Source organism: Motacilla alba, chromosome 4, assembly GCF_015832195.1.
Source record: "Motacilla alba alba isolate MOTALB_02 chromosome 4, Motacilla_alba_V1.0_pri, whole genome shotgun sequence".
In the NCBI taxonomy this organism is placed as follows: domain Eukaryota; kingdom Metazoa; phylum Chordata; class Aves; order Passeriformes; family Motacillidae; genus Motacilla; species Motacilla alba.
The window spans coordinates 31,371,328-31,397,059 of record NC_052019.1 but is presented as its reverse complement, the minus strand read 5'-3'; the positions used below and the strand labels follow the sequence as shown (position 1 = coordinate 31,397,059).

The 25,732-nt window shown below is 35.3% G+C and overlaps 1 protein-coding gene across 3 annotated transcripts; it reads right to left on the bottom strand.

Moving 5' to 3' along the window:
* Nucleotides 1-817: 817 nt before the first annotated feature.
* On the bottom strand, nt 818-24,205 carry PDLIM3 (PDZ and LIM domain 3). 3 transcript variants are annotated; one of them, XM_038135986.1, is made up of 8 exons: nt 23,859-24,198; nt 18,474-18,625; nt 16,800-16,884; nt 10,910-10,977; nt 7,640-7,903; nt 4,940-5,067; nt 3,695-3,806; nt 818-2,797 (listed from the first exon to the last, which is right to left on the bottom strand). In XM_038135986.1, the coding sequence occupies exons 1-8, from the start codon at nt 23,949-23,951 to the stop codon at nt 2,608-2,610; spliced, it is 1,092 nt and encodes a 363-aa protein (XP_037991914.1). In that variant the 5' UTR covers nt 23,952-24,198; the 3' UTR covers nt 818-2,607. The 3 variants fall into 3 exon arrangements, with proteins under 3 accessions (XP_037991914.1, XP_037991915.1, XP_037991916.1); XM_038135987.1 differs by lacking the exons at nt 7,640-7,903; nt 10,910-10,977 and adding an exon at nt 11,433-11,620 and having other exon boundaries at nt 23,859-24,205; XM_038135988.1 differs by lacking the exon at nt 7,640-7,903 and having other exon boundaries at nt 23,859-24,196.
* Nucleotides 24,206-25,732: the final 1,527 nt, after the last annotated feature.

Here is a 25,732-nt window from a genome sequence, read left to right as displayed (position 1 = left end):
AAGAAACTCCATGCCTGCCTTTGGCTTGTAATATATATAAGAGTCCAGGCACAGCTGAGAAGCATAGTAGCATTAAGCTACCATCAGGACTGACTGGCTGCACTATTCTGAAGCCAGAAGATAAAGTGGGTAGACCTTTAGGTGGCCACCTGTGTAACAGGAACCAAAGACGCCCTACTGAAATAAAGAGTTTGACCTTGAGGATGCAATAGAGAAAATTGGTGTATCTTCCTCTCACATTTAAAACTATATTCAGTTCTCCCAGACTGAAGTGACTGTGGAGTGAGATTTCCTATTTTTCTCCTCTATCAGGATCAGAGATTTCAGAATCTGCATTAGCTGAAATCATGGTTTACTTGATTTTATGGATTTTCATCTAGGTCAGTACTTGCAATTAGATAGGCTTACCTTCTGATTCTATCAAAGCCACATCCAACTTCAAACCTCCCAAAACAGCACTATATGATGATGCAATACCACTGAATTTACCCCAGAGTTTCAGCATCAGGACATGTTCTATGACTTCTTGTATCTGCATTTCCAAGAGTTTCCCCACATTTACAATTGGTGTGTTTGGTGTGTTAAAGAGAGGAGTTTTGAGTCTTTAGTTTGGAAAGCACATGATCTCATTCTGTTTTAGAAAGCCCTGGATGTGTACTCAAATGCCTAATATAAAAACTGTCTTTCATTCTTGCCAGGGATCTGATCAATCCAAAGCACACTGCTCTCTGTGACTGAAATCAAAGTCAGGTCACTTGACACTCACACTTCCTCATTTTCCATACCAGATGAAAAGAAACACAGAATAAGTATCATATGTGGTAGATTTATTTTTTACTTTTAGTAACTCCACAAAGACATAAAAATTAAACAAACATCTTAAAACACCAATGACATTTTAAGTTTGTAAAAATAGACATTATGCACACTATTATTTTCAAAAGGATTTTCAGATTCAAGAGCTTTATCAATTGAAAAATATTAATACTACACATTTCCTCCATGATACCTGAGGAGCAGAATTATATTTTGTGCCCAAAAATAATTCAAGAACTAACCTTGAAAAGGATGCAACACTTTTTTAAAAATCTTTGCTTTTGATATGAAATGTAAGTAACAAATGCAGTGACACACACATTTTAAAAACTTTTGAGTTCTGAAAGAATATTTAAGACATTTTGAAAAGTCTTTGAATATGTGGACATTGTATTTAAATCTTTGGGACTTGTGAATTTTTAAAATAGGTTTAAAGTATGTATAATTGATTTTGATTCCATATTCTACTTGTATTATAGGCTTCTTACATTATAGAATGGGTACAGTACATAAGATTGTTTGTCTCTGGGTTGTTAAATTTTTGCTAGTCATGTGAACTTGATATAAAATTTTGTGGATTTTTCTACTTTATAGCAGGTTCAAAATACCCCAATAAAGAATTTATGTCTGGGTTTGATGTTTTCTAAAAGTGCTAAGTATGGTTTTCCCGTTACATGTGTTTATGTGGCTGGCACCTACCAGAAAACAATGTAGTCCTTGAAAGTTTCAGAAATTGATTACAAACCCCTATTCCTTCTGCTTTTTGGTTTTTTATTCCTTAAGTCTTCACCAGGCTTTTTAATGAAAGACTGTGCCGTTGCATATTTTAATTAACATTTATTTTAAAGTTGTCCAAGCTTTAATTTACCAGCAATAAAGATATTATGATGATATTTCCCCATCATAGATTTAGTTTCTAGTATGGAAATTGAAAGATGGAGATGCATAAAAGTTTTAAAATTAGTTTTCATTCTCAATTCACAATGAATTCACAATTCCTATTAGAGTGTGAAGTTCTTTTTCCAAAAAGCAATTTATGTGTGTGTGTGCCTCAGAACAATTTTCTGCAAAGTGATGTGAAAGTTGATATAATTTGAAAATCATTAAGACAACGTAGAACTTTTGCTTTGCTTCATACTAACCAGTCTTTATTATACTAAACATTTTATTGTGTGACTTGACATTTTTTTTTTTTATCACAGTTGCTGCATCAGAAAATTAAGGCACTATAACCCCAAAATCAGAGCAAAGTAAGCGAAACATGTTTGGGGCATGGCATACATTAATGATAGTTGAATAATAGCAGATGTGAACAACTGCTTGTTTTGTACTAAACATGTAAAATTGCTGCTTTTCCAATTTGTCAAGTTTCTACATTTGTAGCGGCCCAGCCTGTAAGACTTTGATGGCGTTGGTGTTTGCACAAATAATTAATGTTAAAAGTAATGTCTTGCTTGCAGCACTTATGTATATAATATATATATATGTACATAATGCTGTAGCATTCATGTAATACCTCAGCTGTTTCATTTTTTGTATTCTAGGAGAGCTTTTTAGTTTATACTTCCTTGAGTTATATTGACAGTTTCAAAACCAACATTTTAGCAGAATTTTGCTGGTATAGTATACTATTGCTGACTAACAAGGACTTCCACCTCTCTCAGAATCCCACAGGGAAAGGTTTAAAAGCTGCTACTTTGGATTAAGGCAGAAGTCCTGACACTCTTACTGCAGTTCTAAGCTGGTAAAGGCTTTTTGTGTGCATGCATACATTTGTGTGTTAACCTGGGACTAGCATTTCGGGTAAACCGTGACTGTTTCGTATCCCTCTGGTGGCCTCATGCGGGCGCGGGCGTGAGCTTCACAGTACAGCTGGCCCTCCACAAAGAAGTAGCCTTTTTGTTTCAGGTTGAGATCGCAGTCAGAGCACACAAAGCATTCTGGATGCCGGTATTTATCACGTGCCTTCACCACTGTCCCTCTATATGGAAACAAGGAAAAGAAAAAGCCCCGATCAATTCATATGAATTTAAAATGAGAAAAGCAACTGCAGCTACCTGAACTATGATAAGGTGTCTCTGCCTATGGCAGAGTTCCAACTAGATAATCTCTAATGTTCCTCCCAACTCAAACCATTCTATGATTTTATGATACAAGGGAAGTTCTAGGTATTTATTTTAAGGCTTTACAGTTGTTCATCTTGTGGTTTTAGAAACTACTATATAATTTAAGGTTGGATGCTGAGTTTGAGTGGGTGACATAAAATGCTGTGGAGTTGATCACATAGTTCACGAGCACTGGAGAATGAAGAGTTTGAAGAAACACGTTGGTTTGGTTACAAGACAGAAAGCACAGCCTAACCTATCAAAAGGGTGACAACATGATTTTCAAAACCACATTGCTTTTTCTTCATGTGTGTGTTTTCTCAGTTCATCATTATCTGTGTTCCTTGCTGAAGTTAGGGATGTCAATCAGGTAGAAATCGGATAGTTTTAAAACAGGTCTACAGAGCTTTCTGGATACTCCCACTGGGTTGGGAGAAGGAGGCTTTACATTAACAAGAAATTTTTGAGAATTCACAGCCTGACACAGCACATTGTGGGTAACTGCTGGTTTCATTATGTGATTGTTTATAGTTGACATGCAAAAGGTCCTGAGAAATCGCAATTAAAACCTCAGTGATACTTTTTCAAAACTTATAGAATCTGTATTAAAATTGGTGAAAGTACAGGTTATAATTTGACATTTAGAACAATATATTTTTATATCTCTATTCTCTAGTAACATTATGGGAACACACTTTGGTAGTTTGCAGTGGTGTTTGAGGATGATGTGTGCTTGAGCTGGGGATTTCTAAAACTAAAAAGGAACAACTTACAGAATCCCACTCCCACATTTGTCACACAGTGGCACTTTCTGGACACCAGGCATGGCAGTAGGTATCTTTGTTACAGGTGCTTTCACACTTCTTGTTCCTACAGGGCGCCCATCTGAGAAACAAAACAATCCTGTTATGTACAGGCTAATATAAAGGCATCTGATGCAGTTAAGAACTTTTCTGCACTTCCTGTACTGTACATACACTTCTGGATGTATTTATAGGCTTTCACTAACATGAACAAACAATGCAGTCTCACTAAAAAAAGTTTAGTAGGTCAGATTCCACCTCTTTGGAATCAGGAGAAATATTGTGTAAGCTGTAACCAAAAGCAAGTCCAAAAGAGATTGCATATGCAGTGCTCTCTACCTCATGGACACCACTAATTCTCTGAGAGTAGTCTTGGATATAGCAGAGAGGGAGGAGGATTGGACTTTAACACAGAAACGTGACATAATCAAGACCTATTGTCAGAAAGCTTCTTATTTATATAACTAACCGTACAACAATTTGGAAAGATTAGTAACATGATATGAATATATAATAATAGCAAAATACATGAAAATGTTAAGAAAAAATCCCGCAATGATATATATGTAGAGAATTGGATGTCTTTATTCCTTCTTTAGTAAATATTGATATGTAAGCATTAAAATTTTAAATATTACCTTTTAGGTTAATTTTGGTTGTATTTTGCTCTTTATGCTTACTCTAAGTATAGCAAACTTGCAGCCTTTAATAATTTTCTTTTCAAAACATCTTCATTTGAAGGAAATACAACTATAAATTATATTGTCTTCTTCAGTTTTATTTGTAATGAAGAGGAAATAGGTTTTAAGGGGATTTCAGGAGTTGGTTTAAATTCCTCTTTTGCTGGATGTGGAAGAGGGTGTTTTCTTTCGTGGTGTCACGAGTATAAGCAGCTTGTCCCAATAATTCTCACAGATAAAACCTTATTGTTCAGGTTAAGTCAACTTTGGATATTAAAGATGTTAAAATCTGAGAGGAGATTCTGGAAAATGTGATCAGCACCTGCGTTGTATTCTCAGAGGAGACTGCTTGCTGTACAAGCAAGGAGGGGAAATGGCAGGAGACATGGCAGGTGTGGTAGCTATAACATCTGGAATAATTTGGCCTTTCAGAAATTCTTGTATCTCTAATATTTCTTATTTTCTTCATGGATTCCCCCCTCCCACAAACATTTGAAAATGATTTGAACAGGTAGAATATGTTGTTATTAACCACCTTCCTCGGAGACTAAATTCTGGAGCACCTTAAAGGAGCCAGACTGGCGTGGCTGACTGGGCTCCTCCTGGTTGGCATGCAGCATCTTGTACACGTCAGACTGAGACACTGAGTTGGGAGATGGGTCACTGTGTTAAAGGGAGAAAAAGCAGATGAAAACAGTTAATCAAACATAACTCTAAAGCAATGTCTCTACCAGGCACAGAGTATGACTCAGGAAACAAACATAAAGACATGTTCCTACGGCTATTGAGAAACTTTCTTCCAGATTGCATTGCTTCATATAGCCTCTTTTTGATCTACAAAGTAATGAAAAAACTTAAATCAGTGCAACTGTTACAAAAATAAATCTAGAAACTAATTTACATATTTCCATAATTACTGTTTTGGCTCTACTGGCATTTGAGAAAAGGCCATTTAATCTCAAAGTAGTTTCATTCCAGTGATCATCTGCTGTATTACCAGGTGCTCTCTGCTATGGTATCCAGAAGTTCCCTTTTTGCAGCTGCTGCCCTCAAGAATGTTGTTAAAATCACAGCTCATGCCTTTACGTAAGGTCAGCCAAAACCTAACCAGTCTAATCTTTTGGGAGATCATGACTTCTAAGTTAGCTTGATCACTAGGTAATATGGTGATTATTTGGCTAAGAGGATTGTTATTTATTAAATATACAGATTACAAAAATGAGTGAAATAAGTATTGAAAAATAGGAAACACTGTAAGGTGAATACTGAAAAATGAATGTTCTGTTTCTTAATTTAATAAAAATAAGACAAGGATTTCTTTTGCAATGGCAGTATTATAATAAAAATTTAAAGCAATTTATTGTCCAAACAGGAGTTGATGGTTGAATCTCAAATGACCTGTGAGACAAAGATTTTACTGAGAATATTTCATGGCATTTTAAACTCTAATGAATATTTCAAATTGTTCATGATAAATGGCATCCTAAGTAGTTGAGTGAAAGAGTAGAGGACTATATGGACTGACAGGAATTAGACTGAATATGTAACATTTGTAAATTTCATACACTTGCTGGGGGTAATCAGAAGCATCCAAATTTACTTTGATGAAGTCTGTTGTCTTACAGCTACATGCACAAATGTCCAGTTTAAATTTCCTTGTGCAACTGGCTTAATACTGTCCATGAAGAACTAGACTGGGTTTTTCTTTAAATGGTTTTGTTTGTTTTCCTGGGTAGCATCCAAGCTGCCAAATGACCCAGTAAGAGCAGCAGCAGTTGGACAGTGACCCCTGTTGCATATGTGAATTTTTTGACCTTCATCAATCAGTAGATTTCTTTGAGCCATGTGATTTCTTTGATAGATTCATAGATTTCTTTGAGCTGGTGAAAAAACTACCAGTTTCTCTTGTCAGAAGCTTTTAATTAATAGAAGTAGTGTAGTTTTTACAATTCTTGGCAATGTTTAATTAAACCTCTGAATTCTCTTAACTAAAATATTTATAAATATAAAGCAAGTGATAATGCAATTACATACAGAAGGCAAAAAACCCAGACACAAATGTGTCATTTTACATTTCTTAATGCATTCATAGTGAAAACCATCCCACAGCAAGAGACATTTCAAACCTGCATAGAGAGAGCAGGCAATGTCACAGGAAGTGTGAAATCTGATTACTTTGGGCTTAATCTATTATTTCACAATAATGAAGCAGAAAATTTTTCTTTTATTGTTCTCTAATTGTTCTGATTGAGCATAAATATTCGAGCAATAGAGTAACTTCACTCTGAAAAGACTTAATGAACTACAGTTTTCATTAGATAGGATGACCCTAAATACTTTTATATAAATATATATTTTTTGTTAGCATCAGCCAAATTCTGCAAGATGCTAAAGAAGGCTCATTGTTGCAAATGATTATCGCTTATATAAAATATCAGTAATTAGCTTTAGTTTACATCATAAATATTATGAATTATTTTATAAGTACTATTGTAAAACAGGAAAATAGGTTACTACTATGCAAAGGTAAAGATAAAGCAACCTAAATGGTGAATTGTCTCCTAAAAAATGAATAGTGCTTTAAACTTTTCATTGTATAATCATAATTTTTATCTATATATATAAGGCGCCTACCTGACTTTAGTTGTGCACTGAATAAATTAATACGTCAGACATGGATTTGTAAGCCTAATGTAAATTCTGTCTCTTTTTGTACTAGATCTAGTTGTCCTGGATGAGTTGTCTAGAATGGGAGTTAAGTATCTAGAACATGATAAACATCTATAATATTTCCTAATCTTTGTAACCTGAATTTCAACAATGAAAATACATTTTTTAATTATTATTTTATGAATTATTAATAAGAGAAAATAATGAAATAATTATTAGATAAATATTATAGCTTATTAAAAAGTTTTAAATTTTGGAGAGAATCGGAGTCTTGGTGTGGTCAGTCAGGCAATAGTCCAGGTAGTATAATAATTTTTTATTTATTAGCTGCAATTCTAAGATTATTACTTATGAAATATTTATTTGTACATTCTGAAGGACTCCTTTAATACTTTGGGTTAAAACCCAGAAATGAATACTATTTTAGTGAACATATTGAATGGTTTTATATTACTTGGTCTCTCTCTAACCTTTTCCCCCTTTTTCATACAAACAGTGTGAGACTATGTTTTGGTGTATTTTAAATTTGTGTCTTTGTAAATAATATAGATGCCACTCTAATTACCTTATGACAGGTGTTTCCCCCAGAGCTGTAGAAACTTGGCCTTGCAGTGTTTCCATGATATTGTCATCTGAGTACAACTGCATAGGTGTGTTAAACTGGGCGTGTACAATCTTGACACCGGGAAGCTCCATTTCCAGGGGCACATTAGGGGCCATCTTAGACACTGCTTTCAGCTCGGTGGGGCAGATGGAGCTGACCGTGCTAATTGAAGAGGGGGTGCTGCGCCCACTGCCACAGTCCAGCCCCGAAGGAGTGCTGCATCCACTGTGTTCATGGCCAGAGTGCAGGAAAGGGTGCAGCGTGCATGGGATTACAGAGAGTGAAGACAAAAGGACAGGGGTACAGTGATGTTAACAGCGCTGAAAAGCATAAATGGAACAAGCTCCAAAAAGCAAAAGTACAGAAAGTAGAGAAAAGCAAAAGTACGTGTAGTCATTGATGATAGTTTTCCTATAAAAAGTATCAAGGTCAGCTATAAAGCAGTCCTTAAAATTCTGGCATGCATTTTCTCTAAAGATAGTAAAAATCCTTTGATGAAATAATTCAGTATATAAATTATTTTACATTTTTAATACTAGGTTTTATTGAGGAATAATTAAGCCTCCCTATAATTCTCTGTTCTAAGTGAGTAATTCTTATAATCTTTAAAAAGGGTAGTAGGCAAACTTTATGTAAGTTGTTCATGTCAGAGACAGAATAAACACCTGCAGCACTGGAAGAATCCTAGACATGTCATTCCATTTCTGTACCTCACAATTATCTCACTACGCTGCCAAAAATCTACTATAAAGTAGTGTAAAATAATGAATATGACATTTTCTAGATTTACTTAAATTCTAGAGTAAGATACTTATGAATCTTTTAAAACTAGTTTAACATTTTTTTAAAAAAAAGTATTTGTTGATCATTGCAAAGAAAAAAAGTTACTACAACATCCAGGCTTACTTTTGCTTTTCTAAATTACAGTGTTTCCAGTAGAATGTGAAGTGGTCCTTCACAAGAACAATGAGTTAATTCAGAGAATTAATCTTACGGCTTTTGAAGTAGACTTTACATATAATTTATATATAAAAAATAAGAGGTACACTTTAAAAAAATATTAGTCTTGCTTAACAGGACTGAAGTAACTGTACACCAATTCAACATACCTGGAAAAAGATTAGCAAAAGAATGTGAATATAAGACCTGAAGTCTTTTTCAGCATCACTATTTTGAACACTTACAATCTTGTCTGCATAGTACCTCAGAGGCTTTCTTTGTTATGGGGTATTTCTTTGCTGTTGCTGTGTAACAGCAGATAACCAAATCTTTCTACAGTCATTGGTTACCATTTATGTGATATTCTGAGCTGTGGGACAATAAATGCTTAATCTCTGTCCTCCAGCCTGATATCAGGATTGTGGGTGGTTCTTTCCGAGCTGTGTAAACCTGGGACAATGCTCTGTTTTCCATTTTGATAGTACAGAACTCTGCCCAGTAGCTACTCTTGGGTGGAGTAGAAACCCCAAAATTCTGCCTTTGATTCAAAGCAGAATTTGTGTAGGACCACTTTCTCGATGTTTTAAAGGGAAATATAAATTTTTTCATCAAAGACATGTCAAACAAAAGCATTCCTGAAATGGTAGGCAAGCCTTAATGCAAATATAGTTGTGCATCATCACCAAGCATGAGTCAGCCAAAAAATTCACACAGGGCAACATACATATTTGCAGTATTTTCTTTTAGAAGAAACAATACCACCATTAGATCCTGCAGTAGAATAAGTTCTGTTAGTGCTAATAGTGTTAGTAAATGGAATGTAGCAGAAGACTAGAAAAAAAGCACAACTCTCATTCTCGCTATGTGAAGCCAAAATAATATTAAAAAAAAAGAATAAATTATAGGTAAAAAATAAATAACTTATATATTAAGGACAATTTCCAGTTAGTTTCACCTGAGTAGAATCCCAAATTCTGTCCAATGTCGAATCCATTAGCTCAAACCCACAGTCCACAATCATGTCTTCTTTTAGTCAGAGTCCTATTTAGCCTCTGCTGTCTGTTCTAAAGGGATATTTAGAGCTGAGGAGGTGTTTTTTTTTTTTTTTCTGTGTTTAGCAGTGGATTAAGTCTAACTGATGAAAATTAGTAGACAAACTGTGACAACCAAGGTTTTGTAGATGTAACACCCTCTGTAAGAGGTTCTGCAGTTTGCTAGTGCAGACCTTCCCAGTGATAGAATTCCAGGCAGACCTTGCCCAGCTGAAGTTCTTAAACTTGTTGCATTGCTGTTAGGGTAGTTTTTGCAGTTTATATTCTTGTAAAAGGCCATTTACTTCAACATTGTCATGGAAAATACTACATAATTTTCATTTCTGAATTGTGAGATTAGGCTTTTGATACTCATTTGATTCTTCATAAATCCAGGCACTTGTAAAATGATACCTAGCAGTCCCAAAGTCAGCTCTGTGTGGTACCTAGTGGTCCCACAAACTGCTACTGCTAGAAAGGATAAAGGATCACATCACAATATATTTAATCCCTCAGGCCCTTTTGAGTTTCCTTGTGTTTTTAGCCAAAGAGTTTGCATTGGTTTTGTCCCCTCTGTAATAATGAAAGCAGTAGTGAGGAACTTCATCACCAGTTAAGACAGAGCTTTATTACACTAAAATGTTGGATGTAAATATACAAGATTTTCTGCTTTAGAATTTACAAATCTGTGGCATCAGTTTTATTACTTTTAGCTCAGCAGTAGATTGTCCTCTGGAAAGAGGTCTGCAGAAATGCAAATTTGAAATCTCTGAATGTCCTAGCTTATAACTCACTATCTTTAGCTATCTTTTATTTATATGTAGGCTATCTTTTATTTATATGTAATATGAAATATATATGTACTATGTAGCTATGTTTTATTTAGCATGTTAACAAATTACACTGTGTTTGGTCAGAAGAAGTTCACAGTGCCAAAGATCTGTAAGTGTACAATATCTGGTACTGCGCTGTAAACTGAATCATGGCTGCAGTTACTGCAGACTCTGATCAGTATAACTGAGATGGGAGTGTAGATCTACTTTGTCTTGGAAAGAGAAATTTGAATTTCAAACCTGAGCTCTGAAAGACAACCATATAATTATTTTTGTTTGTTTGCTTTTAATTTCAGCATTGGACTCTAATACTATAAGTAAATTTCAAATGCATCAGAATGCTTAGTTAATGTCAATGGTGAGTATCCATCCATTAAAAAAAAATAACACCATGCATCAAATTCAGCACAGCACTCAAAGTTTATAACCTGCTTCGGCCTGAGATTATGAAAGGTTTGGGCCGAATATTATGCTTATGTTCAAAGTAGTTGATATCCTGTAAAGAAAAAAGAGATAAAATAGCTTTCTTTGGCCTACAAATCCTCATTCAGTCATAATGCTTTCTAGTTTAAATGTAGCTAACAATGTTTACAAATTTTAACCCTGAAGTAACCATGTTTAGTTTGTTCATTCCTGGTGCTCAAAGTAGAATCACTGTAGTGTTCAGAAACATGCAGAGTGAAGTGCAGTTACAGGAGAGAAGGTTGGAGGGTAGTGTTGCAGCCCAAAGCAGAAGGCGCTTTTTAGCTACCTGCAGCATTGCTGCTAGAAAGCTGAATGGATAGTTCTTAGTGTTGGGAAAAAATGTTTCTTTGATCACCCTTTTTTTTGGATAATGAATAATCACCTGAGTCTCAGAAAAAAACAAGAGCTGGACTTTTAAGTTGAAACCAGAACAGATAATGGTATACCACAAATGACGATGTATCATAAGTAAATACCAATACTCACTTTTGTGCTGAGTTAGGAATGAGACCCCTCAGTTGTCCGTGAAGCGCATCTTGAATATTGCCAGATGAATAGAGCCCAATTGGAGAATTATAGGAGGAGCTCACTACCTGTCTTTTGTCATCAATATTTGCTGCTGCAACAAAAGGCTGGGCCCTTCTGTTGTGAGCTGTACCAATAGGCTTGAATTCCTGTACATGATAGGCAGACAAAACACACAGAGCTACAATGCACACCAAAGCTAGCAATGAGTAAATCTGACAACACCGGTATTGTTAATAACTGCATTTTTACTTTTGCAACTCTGTTATTTTTTAACTGGTGCATGCATATTATATTTTTCCATGAATTTTGTATATATTACTTGAGCCACACACATTAATTTATCACCTCCAGGGAAGCAGAAGGCTTAGAAGAAATGGAAGGGATGAATATTATAGTGACCTTTCATATTGGTCACCAGATTTGAGACGGTTGTGACATTATTCTTTAAAAACATTTAATGTATGCTTATCCTAATTTCTTTGCTTTAGTGTTCTCTAGCTTCTTCATTTTCATCACATAGTGATAGAGGGACTTCCAAAAGTATGATTTTATTGTGTCTTACCTAAAAACCACATAATTTTTAATGCTTCTTTTAACTGAAATAAAATCTTGAACATACATCAGATTGAGGACATTCTTCTGAATGTATTTAAATTTTAAATATATCTGTGTATCAAAAATTGCACTGCTCTATAATTTAATATGAAATAACCATAAATAAGTAAAACCCAGAAATGGGTGAATTTGAAATCGTTCTGCCTATGTGCCCATATTCTACCATACTTTTTTTTTTTTTGTCATTTGGCAGGGTAATTTCTTCAATTTGTGGAATTCAAAAGGATAAGATCTGGAAATAAAATCTCTGATGGTTTGTCAGATATCTTAATATGTGCTTCTATAGTGGTTGGTCAGGAATGATAAAAGACATTTGACTGCATGAACATTCACTTATTTCTATTCTGTGTATTTATTACAGTGTTCTTTGAGGCCCTTCCAGCTCAGGTCCACTCCTAAGCCTCAGAAATAGGGACTTTGAAAAAAACAATGTTGTCATCTGCCGAGGGTTTCTTTCCCTTTTCCATAGTGAGTGAAGAACATGAACTGCTGCAGTTCATCACCTTCTCCTGATGGCATGTGGCACTCTTTGGAAACAGTGCTGTGAGAGCATTTGAACTTCCATCCATATGGAATAAAAAGCTTTTGTTTCTAACAAAGAGGTTTCTACAACCCGAATTGGTCTTTTCCTTAGAAACTTGAACTTGCAATGTTAAGATAGCAGAGGTCATTAATACTTAAATTTTCATGGAAATTTTTTCCAGTTCTCCAGTTTGGGTTTGGTATTGAGTACAACTGTTATACAATAGTTTCCAAAATATATTTAGGATCAGACTAAAGAAAAATCATGGATATATAGAATATGCAACCAGAAAATGCAAACAGTAAAAAGCAGTTTTATTAAATGAAAATGTTTAGCAGCATTGCACTTTAAGAGGCTACTGAAAGCAGTAATCGGATAAATGAGCACAAAGGTTTTACTTGCAATTCCTTTTTTCTGTCTGATAGAACAGAGTTGCAGTTAACAAAATGTATTAGTAAATGGACATAATCTAATAGTTTAGGATCATGGCTACTTAATGAAGGATATTAATGTCAAAGTATTTAAAATTGATTCAAATCCATGTATGATACAAAACAAACAAAACCAACTGTGAACATTGTAATTTCATCCCCATATTTCATTTCCTATAGAGAAATGAATAGAAGATGTGGTACCATAACAGCATGTTTACAATGTAACAGTTGTGAAACAAATTGCAGTTAGTGAGACTTAAATTCTGCTTTCTTTATAACTCATCTATTAATATAAAATGTCAGTGACAGAACATACAGCAGCAAAAATAGTCCAGCTCTTGTGTTTATTTGATATCATTGAATCTGTGAAAAGTCCTCTTTTAGTTCAAAAGCTGAATGAGAACTGGAAGTTGTTGAAATTTCAAAATAGGAATATTAGAGAATTACAGTACTTAATTTATTAATTATTTTTCCCAACTGACTGATTTTTTTGTGGGGCTAGCTATATTTTTGCATTGATACAGGTATCAGGAATAGAAATAATGTAGCACCAAAAGCCTGTAGAAATGCATATGTCACACCTTATATGATGGCATTCTTTGGGGTGATTGCTGTGACAGAACACAAATGTGAACATTTTGGAGGTATCATGTGACTAAGATCTTTATCTTTGAATGCTGTTATAAAGAGAGGTAGGTCCTCAAAACTAGCCCAGCACAATTATATTGTTTCAAAAGTTTATTATAAATGCTAAGAGACTAGAAACTTACTTTTTATAATAATGGGTTGTGTTTTTTTTAGATTTTTATACTGATCTACATGCACAATACATTTCCCAGGAATGTATAATCTCCTTCATGGCTAAAAGTCTAGTCTGACTGAACAAACTGTTCAAAGGCAAACATAGAAGTAAGAAAGAAAAGTTGAAATAAAAACAATTCAAGAAATTATGGCAATTAATACAAAATTATTTTCAATGAGGTTAAAGGGATCATAACAGAAAGCATTTATGAGTCATCATATTCTTTTACATTGACAATATAGCAGAAAGCATTTAAAAATAATTTTATTATAAAATTTGCCATGTAATGGTTTTATTTTCTCTTTCTACTTACATCTGTTGAGAACCTTATGTTCTAATTTGCCTTTGTTCAGAATACAATGTGATTGTACTGGTAATTCTTCAAGTGGTCTGCTATTCCCTATTATTTATCCATCACACTATAGGTTGCTCCAGGCTATCAAAATCAGTGTGGCTGGTTTATTTTTTTTTTTTTTTTTATGTGGGAATGTGTAGCTTTCAAGAGTGACTCTCAGTCAGGCACTTATTACTGTGAATTAGAATTATTGCCTCAGTTTCCTCTTCTCAGATTTAAAAAATAGTGAGAAATTTCACTGTGCTCCAACAATTGCCTGTATCAGTCTCCAGGTGGCTTTTGGGAGATTCTCAGGCTGATTCAGAAGTTTGCTACAGTGTGAAGGTTCCTTGTTCCATAGCTGTATGTAGGCACGTTATTGAATTGTTTATCAGGTTTCACATAGCCATCTCCATGACTCTAGAATAATTTTCATTCATTGAAACGAAAGCAAGCATTCTTTGGCCAAATATTTGGCTACATTGCTAAACAATTTAAAATAGAGTTTCCATTCGTTTGTAAGTATCTTTTATTAGCTTACAAACTTGAATTAGATACTTATTAAGAAGATTGTGTAAGTCATCATTTGTTATTGTTATTTAGTTGGCTCATAATTTCTTTTAAATAACTGACTTCTCTCAATGTTTGTAGTGAATTTTAAAATGTCTATTTGATGAGAGTGAAAAATACTGATACATTTATAAGATCTATGACCTTTTGATAATTTTGGTTATTATATAAATAGAAGTCAGTGGTTTTCCATTTCTGCACACTGGTAAATGTATGCAATACTTTTGGATAAAATAGTTCTGTATTTGAAGGAATACATTACTGCTTTTGCATTTTTCTCTATTCATCTTGGCTTCAGTGCCTGTATTTATTGATAGAATTCAGCAAACTCTTATAAGACTTGGACAGCACAGGTTGTAGTTGTGCAAAAATTTGTCATCTGAGATTCAAGAAACTTTTACAGTTTTCTATACTGGTATACATGCTGCTCCGTCTTGTCTTGTGACAAAATATGCTGTAAAACTTAATTTTAAATTCCAGCAATTGTAGAAAAATAGGCTATATGTATTTTTTATTTCACAGGGAGTGATGGATACTCAGATGGAAGAATTTAATCTAAAATGTAAAACATTCCAGGAACGGTTTAGTATATTTGCTTGCAAGCTTTGCTACTTTTTGGATGCCTACTATTTATGAAATATACTCAGGACTCCTGAACTTCGTAGGAATGAAAAAGAGATACACTAAATGAAAATGCTGGCTGTTTAATCTGAGAGAAACAGTTTTTCTGATTGCCCAGTGGAGGCTGCTTTTCAGTTGTCTGCCAAATAGCACTTAGTGAAATCTTGTGATCTATTTTTAAGGAACTGTCCTTTTTAGGAATGCGGCTTTCATGCAGAGGGATTGCTCTTGTGTCATGCATGCCTGCAAGGTTTTCTCTTTAGTTTTTTTAGTGAATTTGTTCCATCGCTAGTCATCTAATGTGTATCCTAGCTCTTCCACAAGAATATGCTTTTAAAATAGTTTTGTTTCTTCACCATAGTATTTCTGCTGCTGAAGAGGCTGTATTATTTCTGATGGAGTTTGCTGTATCACTTAATGCAAGTTTTGGATCAGAAAGAAGAGAGAGAAATGTAACACTGAAATGCTGTATTTGTGTTTGGGAGCATCTCTTTGAAAACAGAATTGGTGGAAGTATTTATTGCACTGGATTTATTGAAATGGAATCTAGACTTACACTTTTTTTTTCCCCTAGGATATCACAGAATAAATACTTTGACATATTTGCTTTGAACCTGGCCTTCCAGGATCAGCAGAATACTCTTCCCTCCCTGCTCTTGAGATAACAACAAATGTTTATGTAGGTTAAAGAGGAATGACAAAGAAATAAAGGATGAGCTGTAAGCAGTAGCTAGCTAATTCGCTTTAGCAATATGAAGGCTTTGACTCATAATAGCTTTTTCTTTTTTGAGTTTGAAAAAAGAGATGGCTTTCATTTGATTGGATTTGCTTTAGTCATATACAATGATCAAGACTTTCCTAGTCAGAAGTGCTGAGTGATTTGCTTATTGACCTGTACATGGGTCTTGTGTGAATATGTAAACTTCAGTTCTGTGGCATAGTATAAAAATGTATGGAGGTAAAGAGATCTAGCATTTAAAAATCTCTCTGTTTAACTGACTAAATCAAAATGAATTTTGTGATCTGATGAGTTCATCCCTTAGGTACTTGATATTTATTCCTGAATGAAGAACTTCCTTTTATGACAAAGAATCTCTAAAAGGGTTAAAGCAACTTGAACTGTATCAGAATAAGAGGACATCTTTTATTTCTATAATAAAACTATGGTGATATGTAGACTCTTAAAGGAAAATGAGAATTTGTTGCAGCTTTTTAATGTTTTGTTTTGGTTACAGCTGAAAAATCAAAAACATTGAGTCAGCTAAAATGGTGCTCCTGGGTGTCATAATCATGGTGGTTCATATGAGCTTAAACTGGCCAATTATGGATGAAGTTCTAGTTAAAGAATTTTAATGACCACAAGAGAGATTTTTTTGAGCTTGAAAAGGCAAATTAAAATGGTTAGGTAACTTTTCAGAGTTCATACCTGAGGTTCAGCTTCCAAATTTATCTTGAAAGGATGTGCTCTGCCATCTTCTGAAACTTGTGGGGACCATAATTTAGTTCCTGCCCTAGAAAAAAAGAAAGAATTTAAATAATTTGAATTCCTATAGAGTTGTGGATGTCCTCATAGAATATAATACAGATTGTAAATCTGTAGGCTTTTTCTATGCTTTTTTAGTGTTTTGACATAAAAATATGTCAGTTATATGTAACCGATATATATTAAATGTATTTACTTAAAAACAAGATATGTATGCTACTAACCATGGGAAATAGGTTGTTAATAGTTACCAAATGCAAAAGGAAAGGGAGATTAGTGCCTTTCTGACCTGAGCTGACCAAACATTTTAGTTTTGTTTTTTTTTTTAATCATTGCTAGAATTAACGTTGGGTCCTCAGAGTATTTTATATGAATAATTGAATATATTAGTAATAATCCTATATATAAATTTCTCTTTTTTTAAAGACTATAATTCCCATGTCAAGCCTGCTTTTCAATGTTGAAGTGCAATCTAAGTATGCAAAGTATTTGCAAGGGGAAATTGAAGTTGCAGAGATGATTCTTTCAGTCACATAGGCAGAAGTAACAAACATTTACAGTTCTGTTTTTATTGACAAAGTGAAATGTGGCAGCTAATTTTATAGTAGTGTAGTAGTAATGTTAAATATTGATTTGGTGCTGCTTGATATATATACATTTATCACATCTTGAAACTGACTTCCCAATATACTTGTTACATGGCATATTAATCTTTAGCAGAACACTGAATTAACAGAATTTTTAACTATGGTGTGTGCTCTGGTAATTCAACAACACTCCTTAAAAAAACACTTTTGTATTTCAAAAGAAACATTATAGTCAGCTACAATAAAGATCTGTGCCTCCTTGAGAGCATCAAGTTAATCAGCCCTGTCTTAGTTTTGGAGACAGCTGAAAGAGTGTGCCAAGTGATTCTGATTAGAGGCTGAGCAAACTCAGCTGGAGATGTGAAGCTGCAGGCTGTTTCTCTTCCTGAGAAGTGAAGAGAGAGAGAGAAGAGAACTAGTAGAGAGAAGAGAGAGAAGTGAACACAAAAGTTTCTGGATTACTGCAGTTCAGGTAAGACAATGTTTCTCAGTTTTGTTTTGAACGTTGCTTTGCGAATAATTTTTAGGCTTAATATGTTGTGACCAAAGAGATTGATGGGCTTTAAACTCACTCCTTTGTCACCCCTTATGGAAGTGTGACATGATGGTGTTTTTCCTAACTGGGATGATGCAGTGGCAGCTTCATGTGTGGCTGGGAGAAGGAGGCAGTGATAAGCTCCTGTGGCTGAGGGAGTGTTAGAGTAGAGAGGTCCCTGAACAACTGACACTAGATGAAGATTTTATTATGTCCCCAAACATGAAGAACTTCTTGCTTACTGACAGTAAACAGAGGACTTGTGCAGTCAGCAGAATTACAGAATTACAGTGTGAGTAACCTGAGGAAAGCTTTTTGTGCCTACAAAGATGAGTTCTGGGGAGTCTTGCTTGATCTGGAGTTTAAGAGGTAGGTCTGGTTGCTTATAATTTTAAGGATTTTGGAAACTTCCTCAAACTATTTTACATAGTTACACCAGAAATTGTACTGTTGATTGAGTATTTCTTTCAGAAATAGTAAGACGTGTACACATACCTCTCTATTTTCAAACAAAGCTGATGTGTAGCTGCTTTAATTCTCTCCTGGGCATCATTATGTGTCATGTTCTCTGTGCCTAGACCATCAATAGCTATAATAACATCACCAGGGCACAGGTTGGCGGCTGAAGCCTTGCTTCCAGGTGTAATCTGAAAAGACCAAAATGTAACTGCTTAATCACCATGCAGGCCCAAAAATTGATAGAGAAAAGAAACTTCATCACATTCCCCTATTTCCTGTTGGATGGGGGAGGTATTTTGCCAAAGGCTCTGTAGTTCTGTTGTCAGGAAACCATATGAATGTTTTATTCATCGTAACTCCAAATTAGAAAGAAATTAGCTTCACCTTTCTGCATTAGTTTCCACTCTGATTTCTGTAATTACTGTAACTCATCTTTAAATATTATTTCCCTACTGCCATTATAATTTGCTTGAAAAAAAGTTATATTTTCCCCTTAACAACACCAATCAGTGGAAAAGAACTGGTAAGAAATTGTGTTACTGAACTCCTTAAAGTGCTTAGGTTTTAATCCCATGGCATTTAAATAACAGTGGCTCTGATCCTTCATGGTGGTCTGTGTGGTGCAATTCATACCTTATGTACACGTACCACCATCTGTGACATTCACAGAAGTAGCCCTAAACTTATCTTTCTATGCTTGCTTTTTTCTTTCTTTCGTCTAGTTGACAAACTTCTGTATGGTTGTAAAACTAATTGAAATGCAACATAATTTTGCTTTAAAATAACTATTGTAGAGAGGCCATGACCTTAGATGCTACTGAAGCTTGTTCTAGAATTACAGGCCTCTATTTGCAAGAGGTGACTTCTCCTGCCACTGCAACACTTACACATGCCACATATACAAGAGGTCTTAGGTCACTCAGCAGGATTTCTGTCCCCTATGTGTGTATTGCCATTTTGGGCAACTCTTGATTACTTAGACAGCAACATGAAATTGATGCATGTAGCACATAAACTTCTGAAATACAGCTTTCAAACAGCAGAAGGGACAAGTTGGGTCATGCAAAGTAACATTAGCTCTGTATTTGTAAGTAAATGAATCCCAGTGTGAAGGCAAAATGTCAATATAGTCTTATTTCCAAATGCAATTCTTTTATCTGTGGCATATATTAAATGAAAATCTACTGGAGAGAATTTTTCTCACTATTTTCTGCTATAGTGAAGGCATGTATTGTCTTGACTGCAAAACATGCTGTGGAGACATTATTCAGCTCTGGTTTTCCAGCAAAGTTTTCAGCACAGTTTTCCAGCAAAGGAAGAGAGTAAACTGCCCAGTGTACTTCCAGCATGTTCTGAACCTCAGCTTTGGTGAAGCTGGCAGCCTTGTCTCTGAAGGGGACACTACTGTCTACATAAAAGCCGAACAGAAATTCTTTTTACTATGAGTTACACTGTATTAGTATTGAAATAATGGCAAAAATCAGTGAAGGAGTAGTTCTCTCCTCTTTCTGTCTCCATTAGGTGAGTCTGAATGATCAAAGAGATTGGTTTGTGAGCTCATTTTTTGCATTCCTCCAAGTAAACTTATTTTTGATATCACTGTAACAAACTGCAATGCATGTGTTGTTATCAAGGTGGGCAGACTTTCCAAAGGGGTACTTGTGGCCAGACTTTTACACCCTCACCCTTCAAAAGAATGGACTAGTGTGTTGGGTGCTTAACAAAGTGTTCAGGTGCCTGAATAATCTGTTTGAATATGAATTGAGGAAGCTGTTTATAAATTCTAAGTCTGAAATCTCTAAAATTGTTGACTTCTCAAACTTCAACAGCTGCAGGTGTAAATGATCAGCACTGAGACCACTTATACCACTATAATGAGGCAGGGGTTAGAGGTATGATCATTCTTCTTCCTTCAATGTGGAATTGCTCCTGATTTGGCTTAGCATGTTGTGAATATCTCTGCAATGACAAACTGCAGCAGAATTCCTCATGTTCCAATGTGACTCTTGATGCTTTATTACCTAACTGGGCAAACCAACCATTCTTGGTTCTCTCTCAAGAGTAACTTAGCTTGTATAACCCTTATGGAGGTTACTCTGCAGCTTATGTGTTTTACACGTCACAACAAATCATCTGCTGTACCTGTGATATACTGCAGCAAAGCCCTGAGATAGTGATCCTGCCTTATAAAGTAGTGTGTCTGCCTAGCACAGTACATTCCCCTGCAGTGTGCTGCTAGCAGAACATGCCCTGCTCCGTGTTGCTCCTAAATCCCTTGGGTTTTGTAAGTTGTCAGCAGCTGCAGTGATACCACATAGGTGTTTGAATGGGGTTACCATCATTTGGTGGGAGCAAGGAGGGAAAGGCACAGGAGTCTGTATTTCCTATTCCTCGGCTGAATTGATCATTCCCAAGCTCCTGAGATGTCCCTTGGGCCTTAACACCTTGATGGGGGTGCTGAGCTCTATGTGCCCAGGCCTGCTAGGCTGCAGAGCAGGCACCTGCCCGGTAGACTACGTTTTTTAGGAAGGGACCACGTTGTGCAGTGCAAGATATCATGGGTATGATATTGATATTGTGGGCACCTCAAGAATGTAAGTGGTGCTGTTTCTTAAGGACTTATTAGTGACACATTATCTGTGTATTTTGAACTCTTAGAATTGTCTTGTGACAGTAGTGTTTGTTGCTTGGTCACCCTGGCTTCATGAGGTAGATTCTAGTGTTGCTTTGGGAAAATTTTTGCCTTGCTCTTCAGGCCGTGTCTCCATGGTATGCCTGTTACTCCTGTATCCTGGGTATCTTGGATTTGGATAAATACAAAAATATGTGTTGGTCATGCAGATGTCACAGACTAACTATTTAGCCACATGAGGGTCAAATGTCTCCAAGGAAACTCTGAAGAAAATGTCTCTGCATCTGATAATAGACTTGTAAAGCTCATCACCTTACACCATCATAAATATTTCAGGCTTTGTGTTTTTTTGAAGAGAGCTATGAATGTCTGCAGACAGAGTGGCTAAACATAAAATTGAGTTAATATGAATATTTGCATTGTGATTGGTAAAGGTCTATAAAAATAAAATAGAACTTAAATCTAGAGTTGATAATATTTCATCATTCTCTCCAAACTGCACAAGTTTCAATTCTTCCTGTGATCAGTTTCATTAATGCAATTTCTTTGTATCTATGCAAAGTTCTAAGTATTTTAAGGTTTTCAGTCTTTGTAGTTAATTTATTGTTTCTGACCATAATAGAATTTGAATATGTTGATTTTTACTCCCCTCCTGTTCTTCTTCTCTCCCAGTGATCATGGTCTGTAGTTTTTGCATTTGCTTGAAACAGTCAAAACAACAGAACAATTTTCACATGAGCTTTTGAAGTGACATCTGTTCTTTAGACAGGTGGATAATGATCTCTTATGTCGTCTGTCTCTCTTGACAAGTCCTGATAAAAGCTGTCTCTTGTTGAACAAGGACATAGCCAACCAATCTTAACACCTGTCCAATTATTTTATTCAGAAAATATTTTAAAATAATTTATATTTATTGTTTAGTTTGGCTCATCAGGACAGTTAAACCTGGTGTGAATGGGCTGCTTATGATAACTTTTACAAAAGGAATGCCTAGACCCCAAGAGGCAAGACTGGAGAATCTTTTGAAATGCTCTCTATTTCTTAAGGGGTATTGCATGCATACTTAATGAGGGACTCTTCTAAATGTATACAGTGCCAACAAAAATACTAACTTTAAACAAATGTACTGTTAATATTCTTAAGCCTGAGCTAAGCAAATGTAACCTTTTTTCCCTATATATATGTATGTGTATGTCTATATTTCATTGTACTACTTGAAACATGATTTTGAGCATTTCTGCAATGGCTTATGTCTTGTGAGGCATTTGGTAGGTATGAGTCAACTGCAAAGTAATTTATTCTTTAGAAAGTTATATTTATAGTAACATCCTTTGTTATTGCAGTTTTAAACTTCATTGCACTTAATCTAAACACAAAGAAAATACAAACCAGACACCGCTAAAATATTTTTCATTAGAGATAATGGAAACTATTTTTCTTTTAGAGGCCCATAAAAGGCAATGAAGGCCCCAAAACATCCTGAGATTTTTTTTAATTCAATGTTTCAGTCTTCTCTTTCTCCAAAGGCTTTGCTATATTCTATGAGTAGTTGTTATGTAACTTCATTCAGTTAAATAATGGCATTTTCATTTATTTCTATTTAAAATACATAATTTTTAATGCTTTTATAAATCTAGAATAGATCACTAAGTTAATTTTTACTAGTTAATATGTGAAAAGATGGTCCTTAAACTTTCTATTGATCCTTGTTTGGAAGCATGTTTACTGCAAGACATCACTAGTGGTGTCCATCCTTCAAGGCTGTTGACATATATTCAATACCAGGCAAAGTGTATATAGTGAGTCATAGTGTAGGATTAAAAAAACCACCAAAAAACAAAAACAAAAAAAAACCCCAAAAAACCCCTGTAGCATTTTGGAGGCTCACAGAACACATATTTGGTGTGTCTAAGGTCCTGAAAAGCAGGAGAAATATAAGAAGAATGAATTCTAGCCTGCTGCGCATTGAACACAATTTTTAAAATATAGAAATTCTTAAAATCTATACCCTGTCTTTTGAGCAGATCCACATCTGTAGATGCAGGGCAGCTGACAGTGTGTATTATGCTACATTGATCTAGTCACTGGTTTCTTATATTGCAGCTAATATCTCCAAATCCATGAAAAAGAATGAAGGCTCAAATTCTTGCTGTTTATTGGGGGAGGGAGAGCAAGGTAAACTTTTAGTTTCTAAATATGGCAAAACCCACCTAATAACCCACCCTCTTTCATATGCAGGACTGGATAACTTTCTAATAACTCACTCTTTTAACATTGATGAAAGTGAAAACTTTTAGATATGTAAAACCAGTTATTGTTACCTTTGCTGGCAATAAACAGAACTTGGTTTAATTAAATAAGAGTCAGATTAATCTGCAAAGCACAAACTCCCAGGCATGAGGAGCTGCTGCCAAGCAGTTTTCTGCCCCAGTGATCAGAGAGGCTAGCTGTGGAAAGCATAAAAGTGAGGTCTTGCTTTTAGTAGGTTTAAATGTAATTTTGAAAGCCTAGGAAACCATGCCAGAGTTTTTCTGCTGCCAAGGCACTTGAATTTAATTTTGAGACCTAAGTAGAAGCGCAGTTAAAGTCTCTTAGACCAATCAGAGAAACATGTCACACAAAACTTGCAAAAACTCCTAGTATTCAGCTGGCTTTCCTCAGAACTAGCAGCTACTTTTTTATCTACTCACAGCTTTGTCTGCATCTCTGAACTCCAGAAAAGTAAAAGACAAAAATCTACAGCAACTATTTAATGGAATAAATAGAAAGGAAATGGAAAGAATACATACCCTGGTTATGATTAAGGGTTGGTTAAAATCTATTCCTCCTGAGAGCCTGAATCCCCAGGGTGACGGTCCTTGGAGAACAACATTTTGTGGCATTGTGGACGGATTTTCCTTGTTACTGTTTTTTTTTCCTTGGGTCTGTGTGAGGAGGAAGGCTGCTGTCAGCAGAGCACCTACCAGACAGGGCAGCCGACCTTTTATACCTCCTAAGAAGTTTTACTCATTCCAAAGCTGTGGGCACTGCACTTTATCTCTACTCTTTGGGTGACGTCAGCCAGTCCCTCAGCTTCTCCACCCACAGAGGGGAGTATCAAACTCGGACAAATAAAGCTTGAATGCTGGAAAGTTTACAACAAATGCATCAACTTTATCTGCTGCTCTTTTAGCGTCTCCCTCAGCCCAGCAATCAGTAAGCTCCAGGATGCAGTGTCCTGGTTTCTTAAAAGCAGCCTTGTTGCTCACTTGATATCACGCTGTTTATGTTGCTGGTGTTTGATTCAGCTTTGCAATGCAGTTCTTTGATTTTGTACATGATTCTGGTTCATGTAAACAGAAATACTAATGAGGAGATTTCCCTCTCAAGGTCTTGTTTCACATCTTGTCTTATATGTAATTTAATAGTGTATTGCATTAAAAAGTCCTTCCAGCCCTTCAGCTGCATTTTTTAGATAGTCACTTGAGACCATGGCATGCACCAGTCCTAATGCCTTGAAAAATCTGGACTGATGTCATACATATTTCTCATACTGTAGAAGAGAAATGCGGTATTAGGTGATGATGTCTTTTTTCCTTTGTACAAATCTTAGCTTTTTAAAGGTAGTTGTCCTTCTGACTTGCTAGTAGATAGTAGCGTTCATCAGAGGTTTTTGTAACTGTGTTCTTGTCAAGAATATTTCAAAGATATCCTCTGTTATTAAAATATAATTCACATCCTGATCAGAATGAAACACATAGTAGTGACTCTTAAAAAGTAAACCAGAAAGGGTATCTGTATCACAAAGAGCTTGCAGGGTGTCAGTCAGCTGGTGAGGGCACAGCTTTCATTAGGAATGTGAAGGAAGATAGGCACATTTAAAGAAATAAGGCAGGTGTTTAGGTCAGTGGTGTATCAGTCTTGGTAGCTCAAATACTTTTGTGTATTTTGAAGTTGAAGAAAAAAATCCTCTCATTCTTTCTGAGTGGTGTATATACTCTGGTATGTCCTAACGTTTTGAGATTGGTTCAGTATATGCCTTCAAAATATTGCCACTATATAGTTCATCCTGTCAGAGTACACTGTGTGTGTTCAAGGTCAGAACTTATCACCAAGCAGTACTTCAGTTTCTTACCTGTTCTCCTCTTCCATGATTATCTGTTTTAAGTGAAAACACCTTGCATATTTGGCACTCTTTTGTTTTCACTCCTCTTCTTGTAATGAATCCTGTACTGTGTTTTGATTTGTAGCGGGAAATGAATAACATATTAGATGTATTCATTTAAAGAGTTCTTTCATATGCAATTTGCATTTTCTTTTTCTCTGAACATTGGCAATCTCAAATAATGAGACTGCAAATCCTGCAATGCACTTCACTAGAAAATGATTTTGAAATACAGGAATTTCAGTGTCAGTTCAAAAATTATAATCAGGCTCTGAGTTTCCTGTGTCAAAAATTATGCTTGTATACAACTTGTTCACAGGAGAAACTCCTTCCAAATTCCCATTCTTAAGTTACTGATTTATATCTTAATGTGCAGGTTTACTTTTTGGGTGTGGGGTTTTTTATTTGGTTTTTTTTTTTTTTTTTTTTTTTTTTTTTTAAGAAAAGCCAGGTTTGGGATTGCTTAAGTGTCTGTAAAGTTTGTTCGTGTTTCTATACTATACTGAAATTTACTCATAT

Bases quoted from the DNA above. Each gene is read 5' to 3' on its own strand.
- PDLIM3 (XM_038135986.1), bottom strand. From the start codon at position 23,951: ATGCCACAAAATGTTGTTCTCCAAGGACCGTCACCCTGGGGATTCAGG. The intron at 5,068-7,639 runs GTAATTAGAGTG...CCTTTAACACAG, and splicing joins GGGGAAACACCTGTCATAAG to TGACCCATCTCCCAACTCAG. The intron at 3,807-4,939 runs GTGGTTAATAAC...TTTGTTTCTCAG, and splicing joins GAATTTAGTCTCCGAGGAAG to ATGGGCGCCCTGTAGGAACA.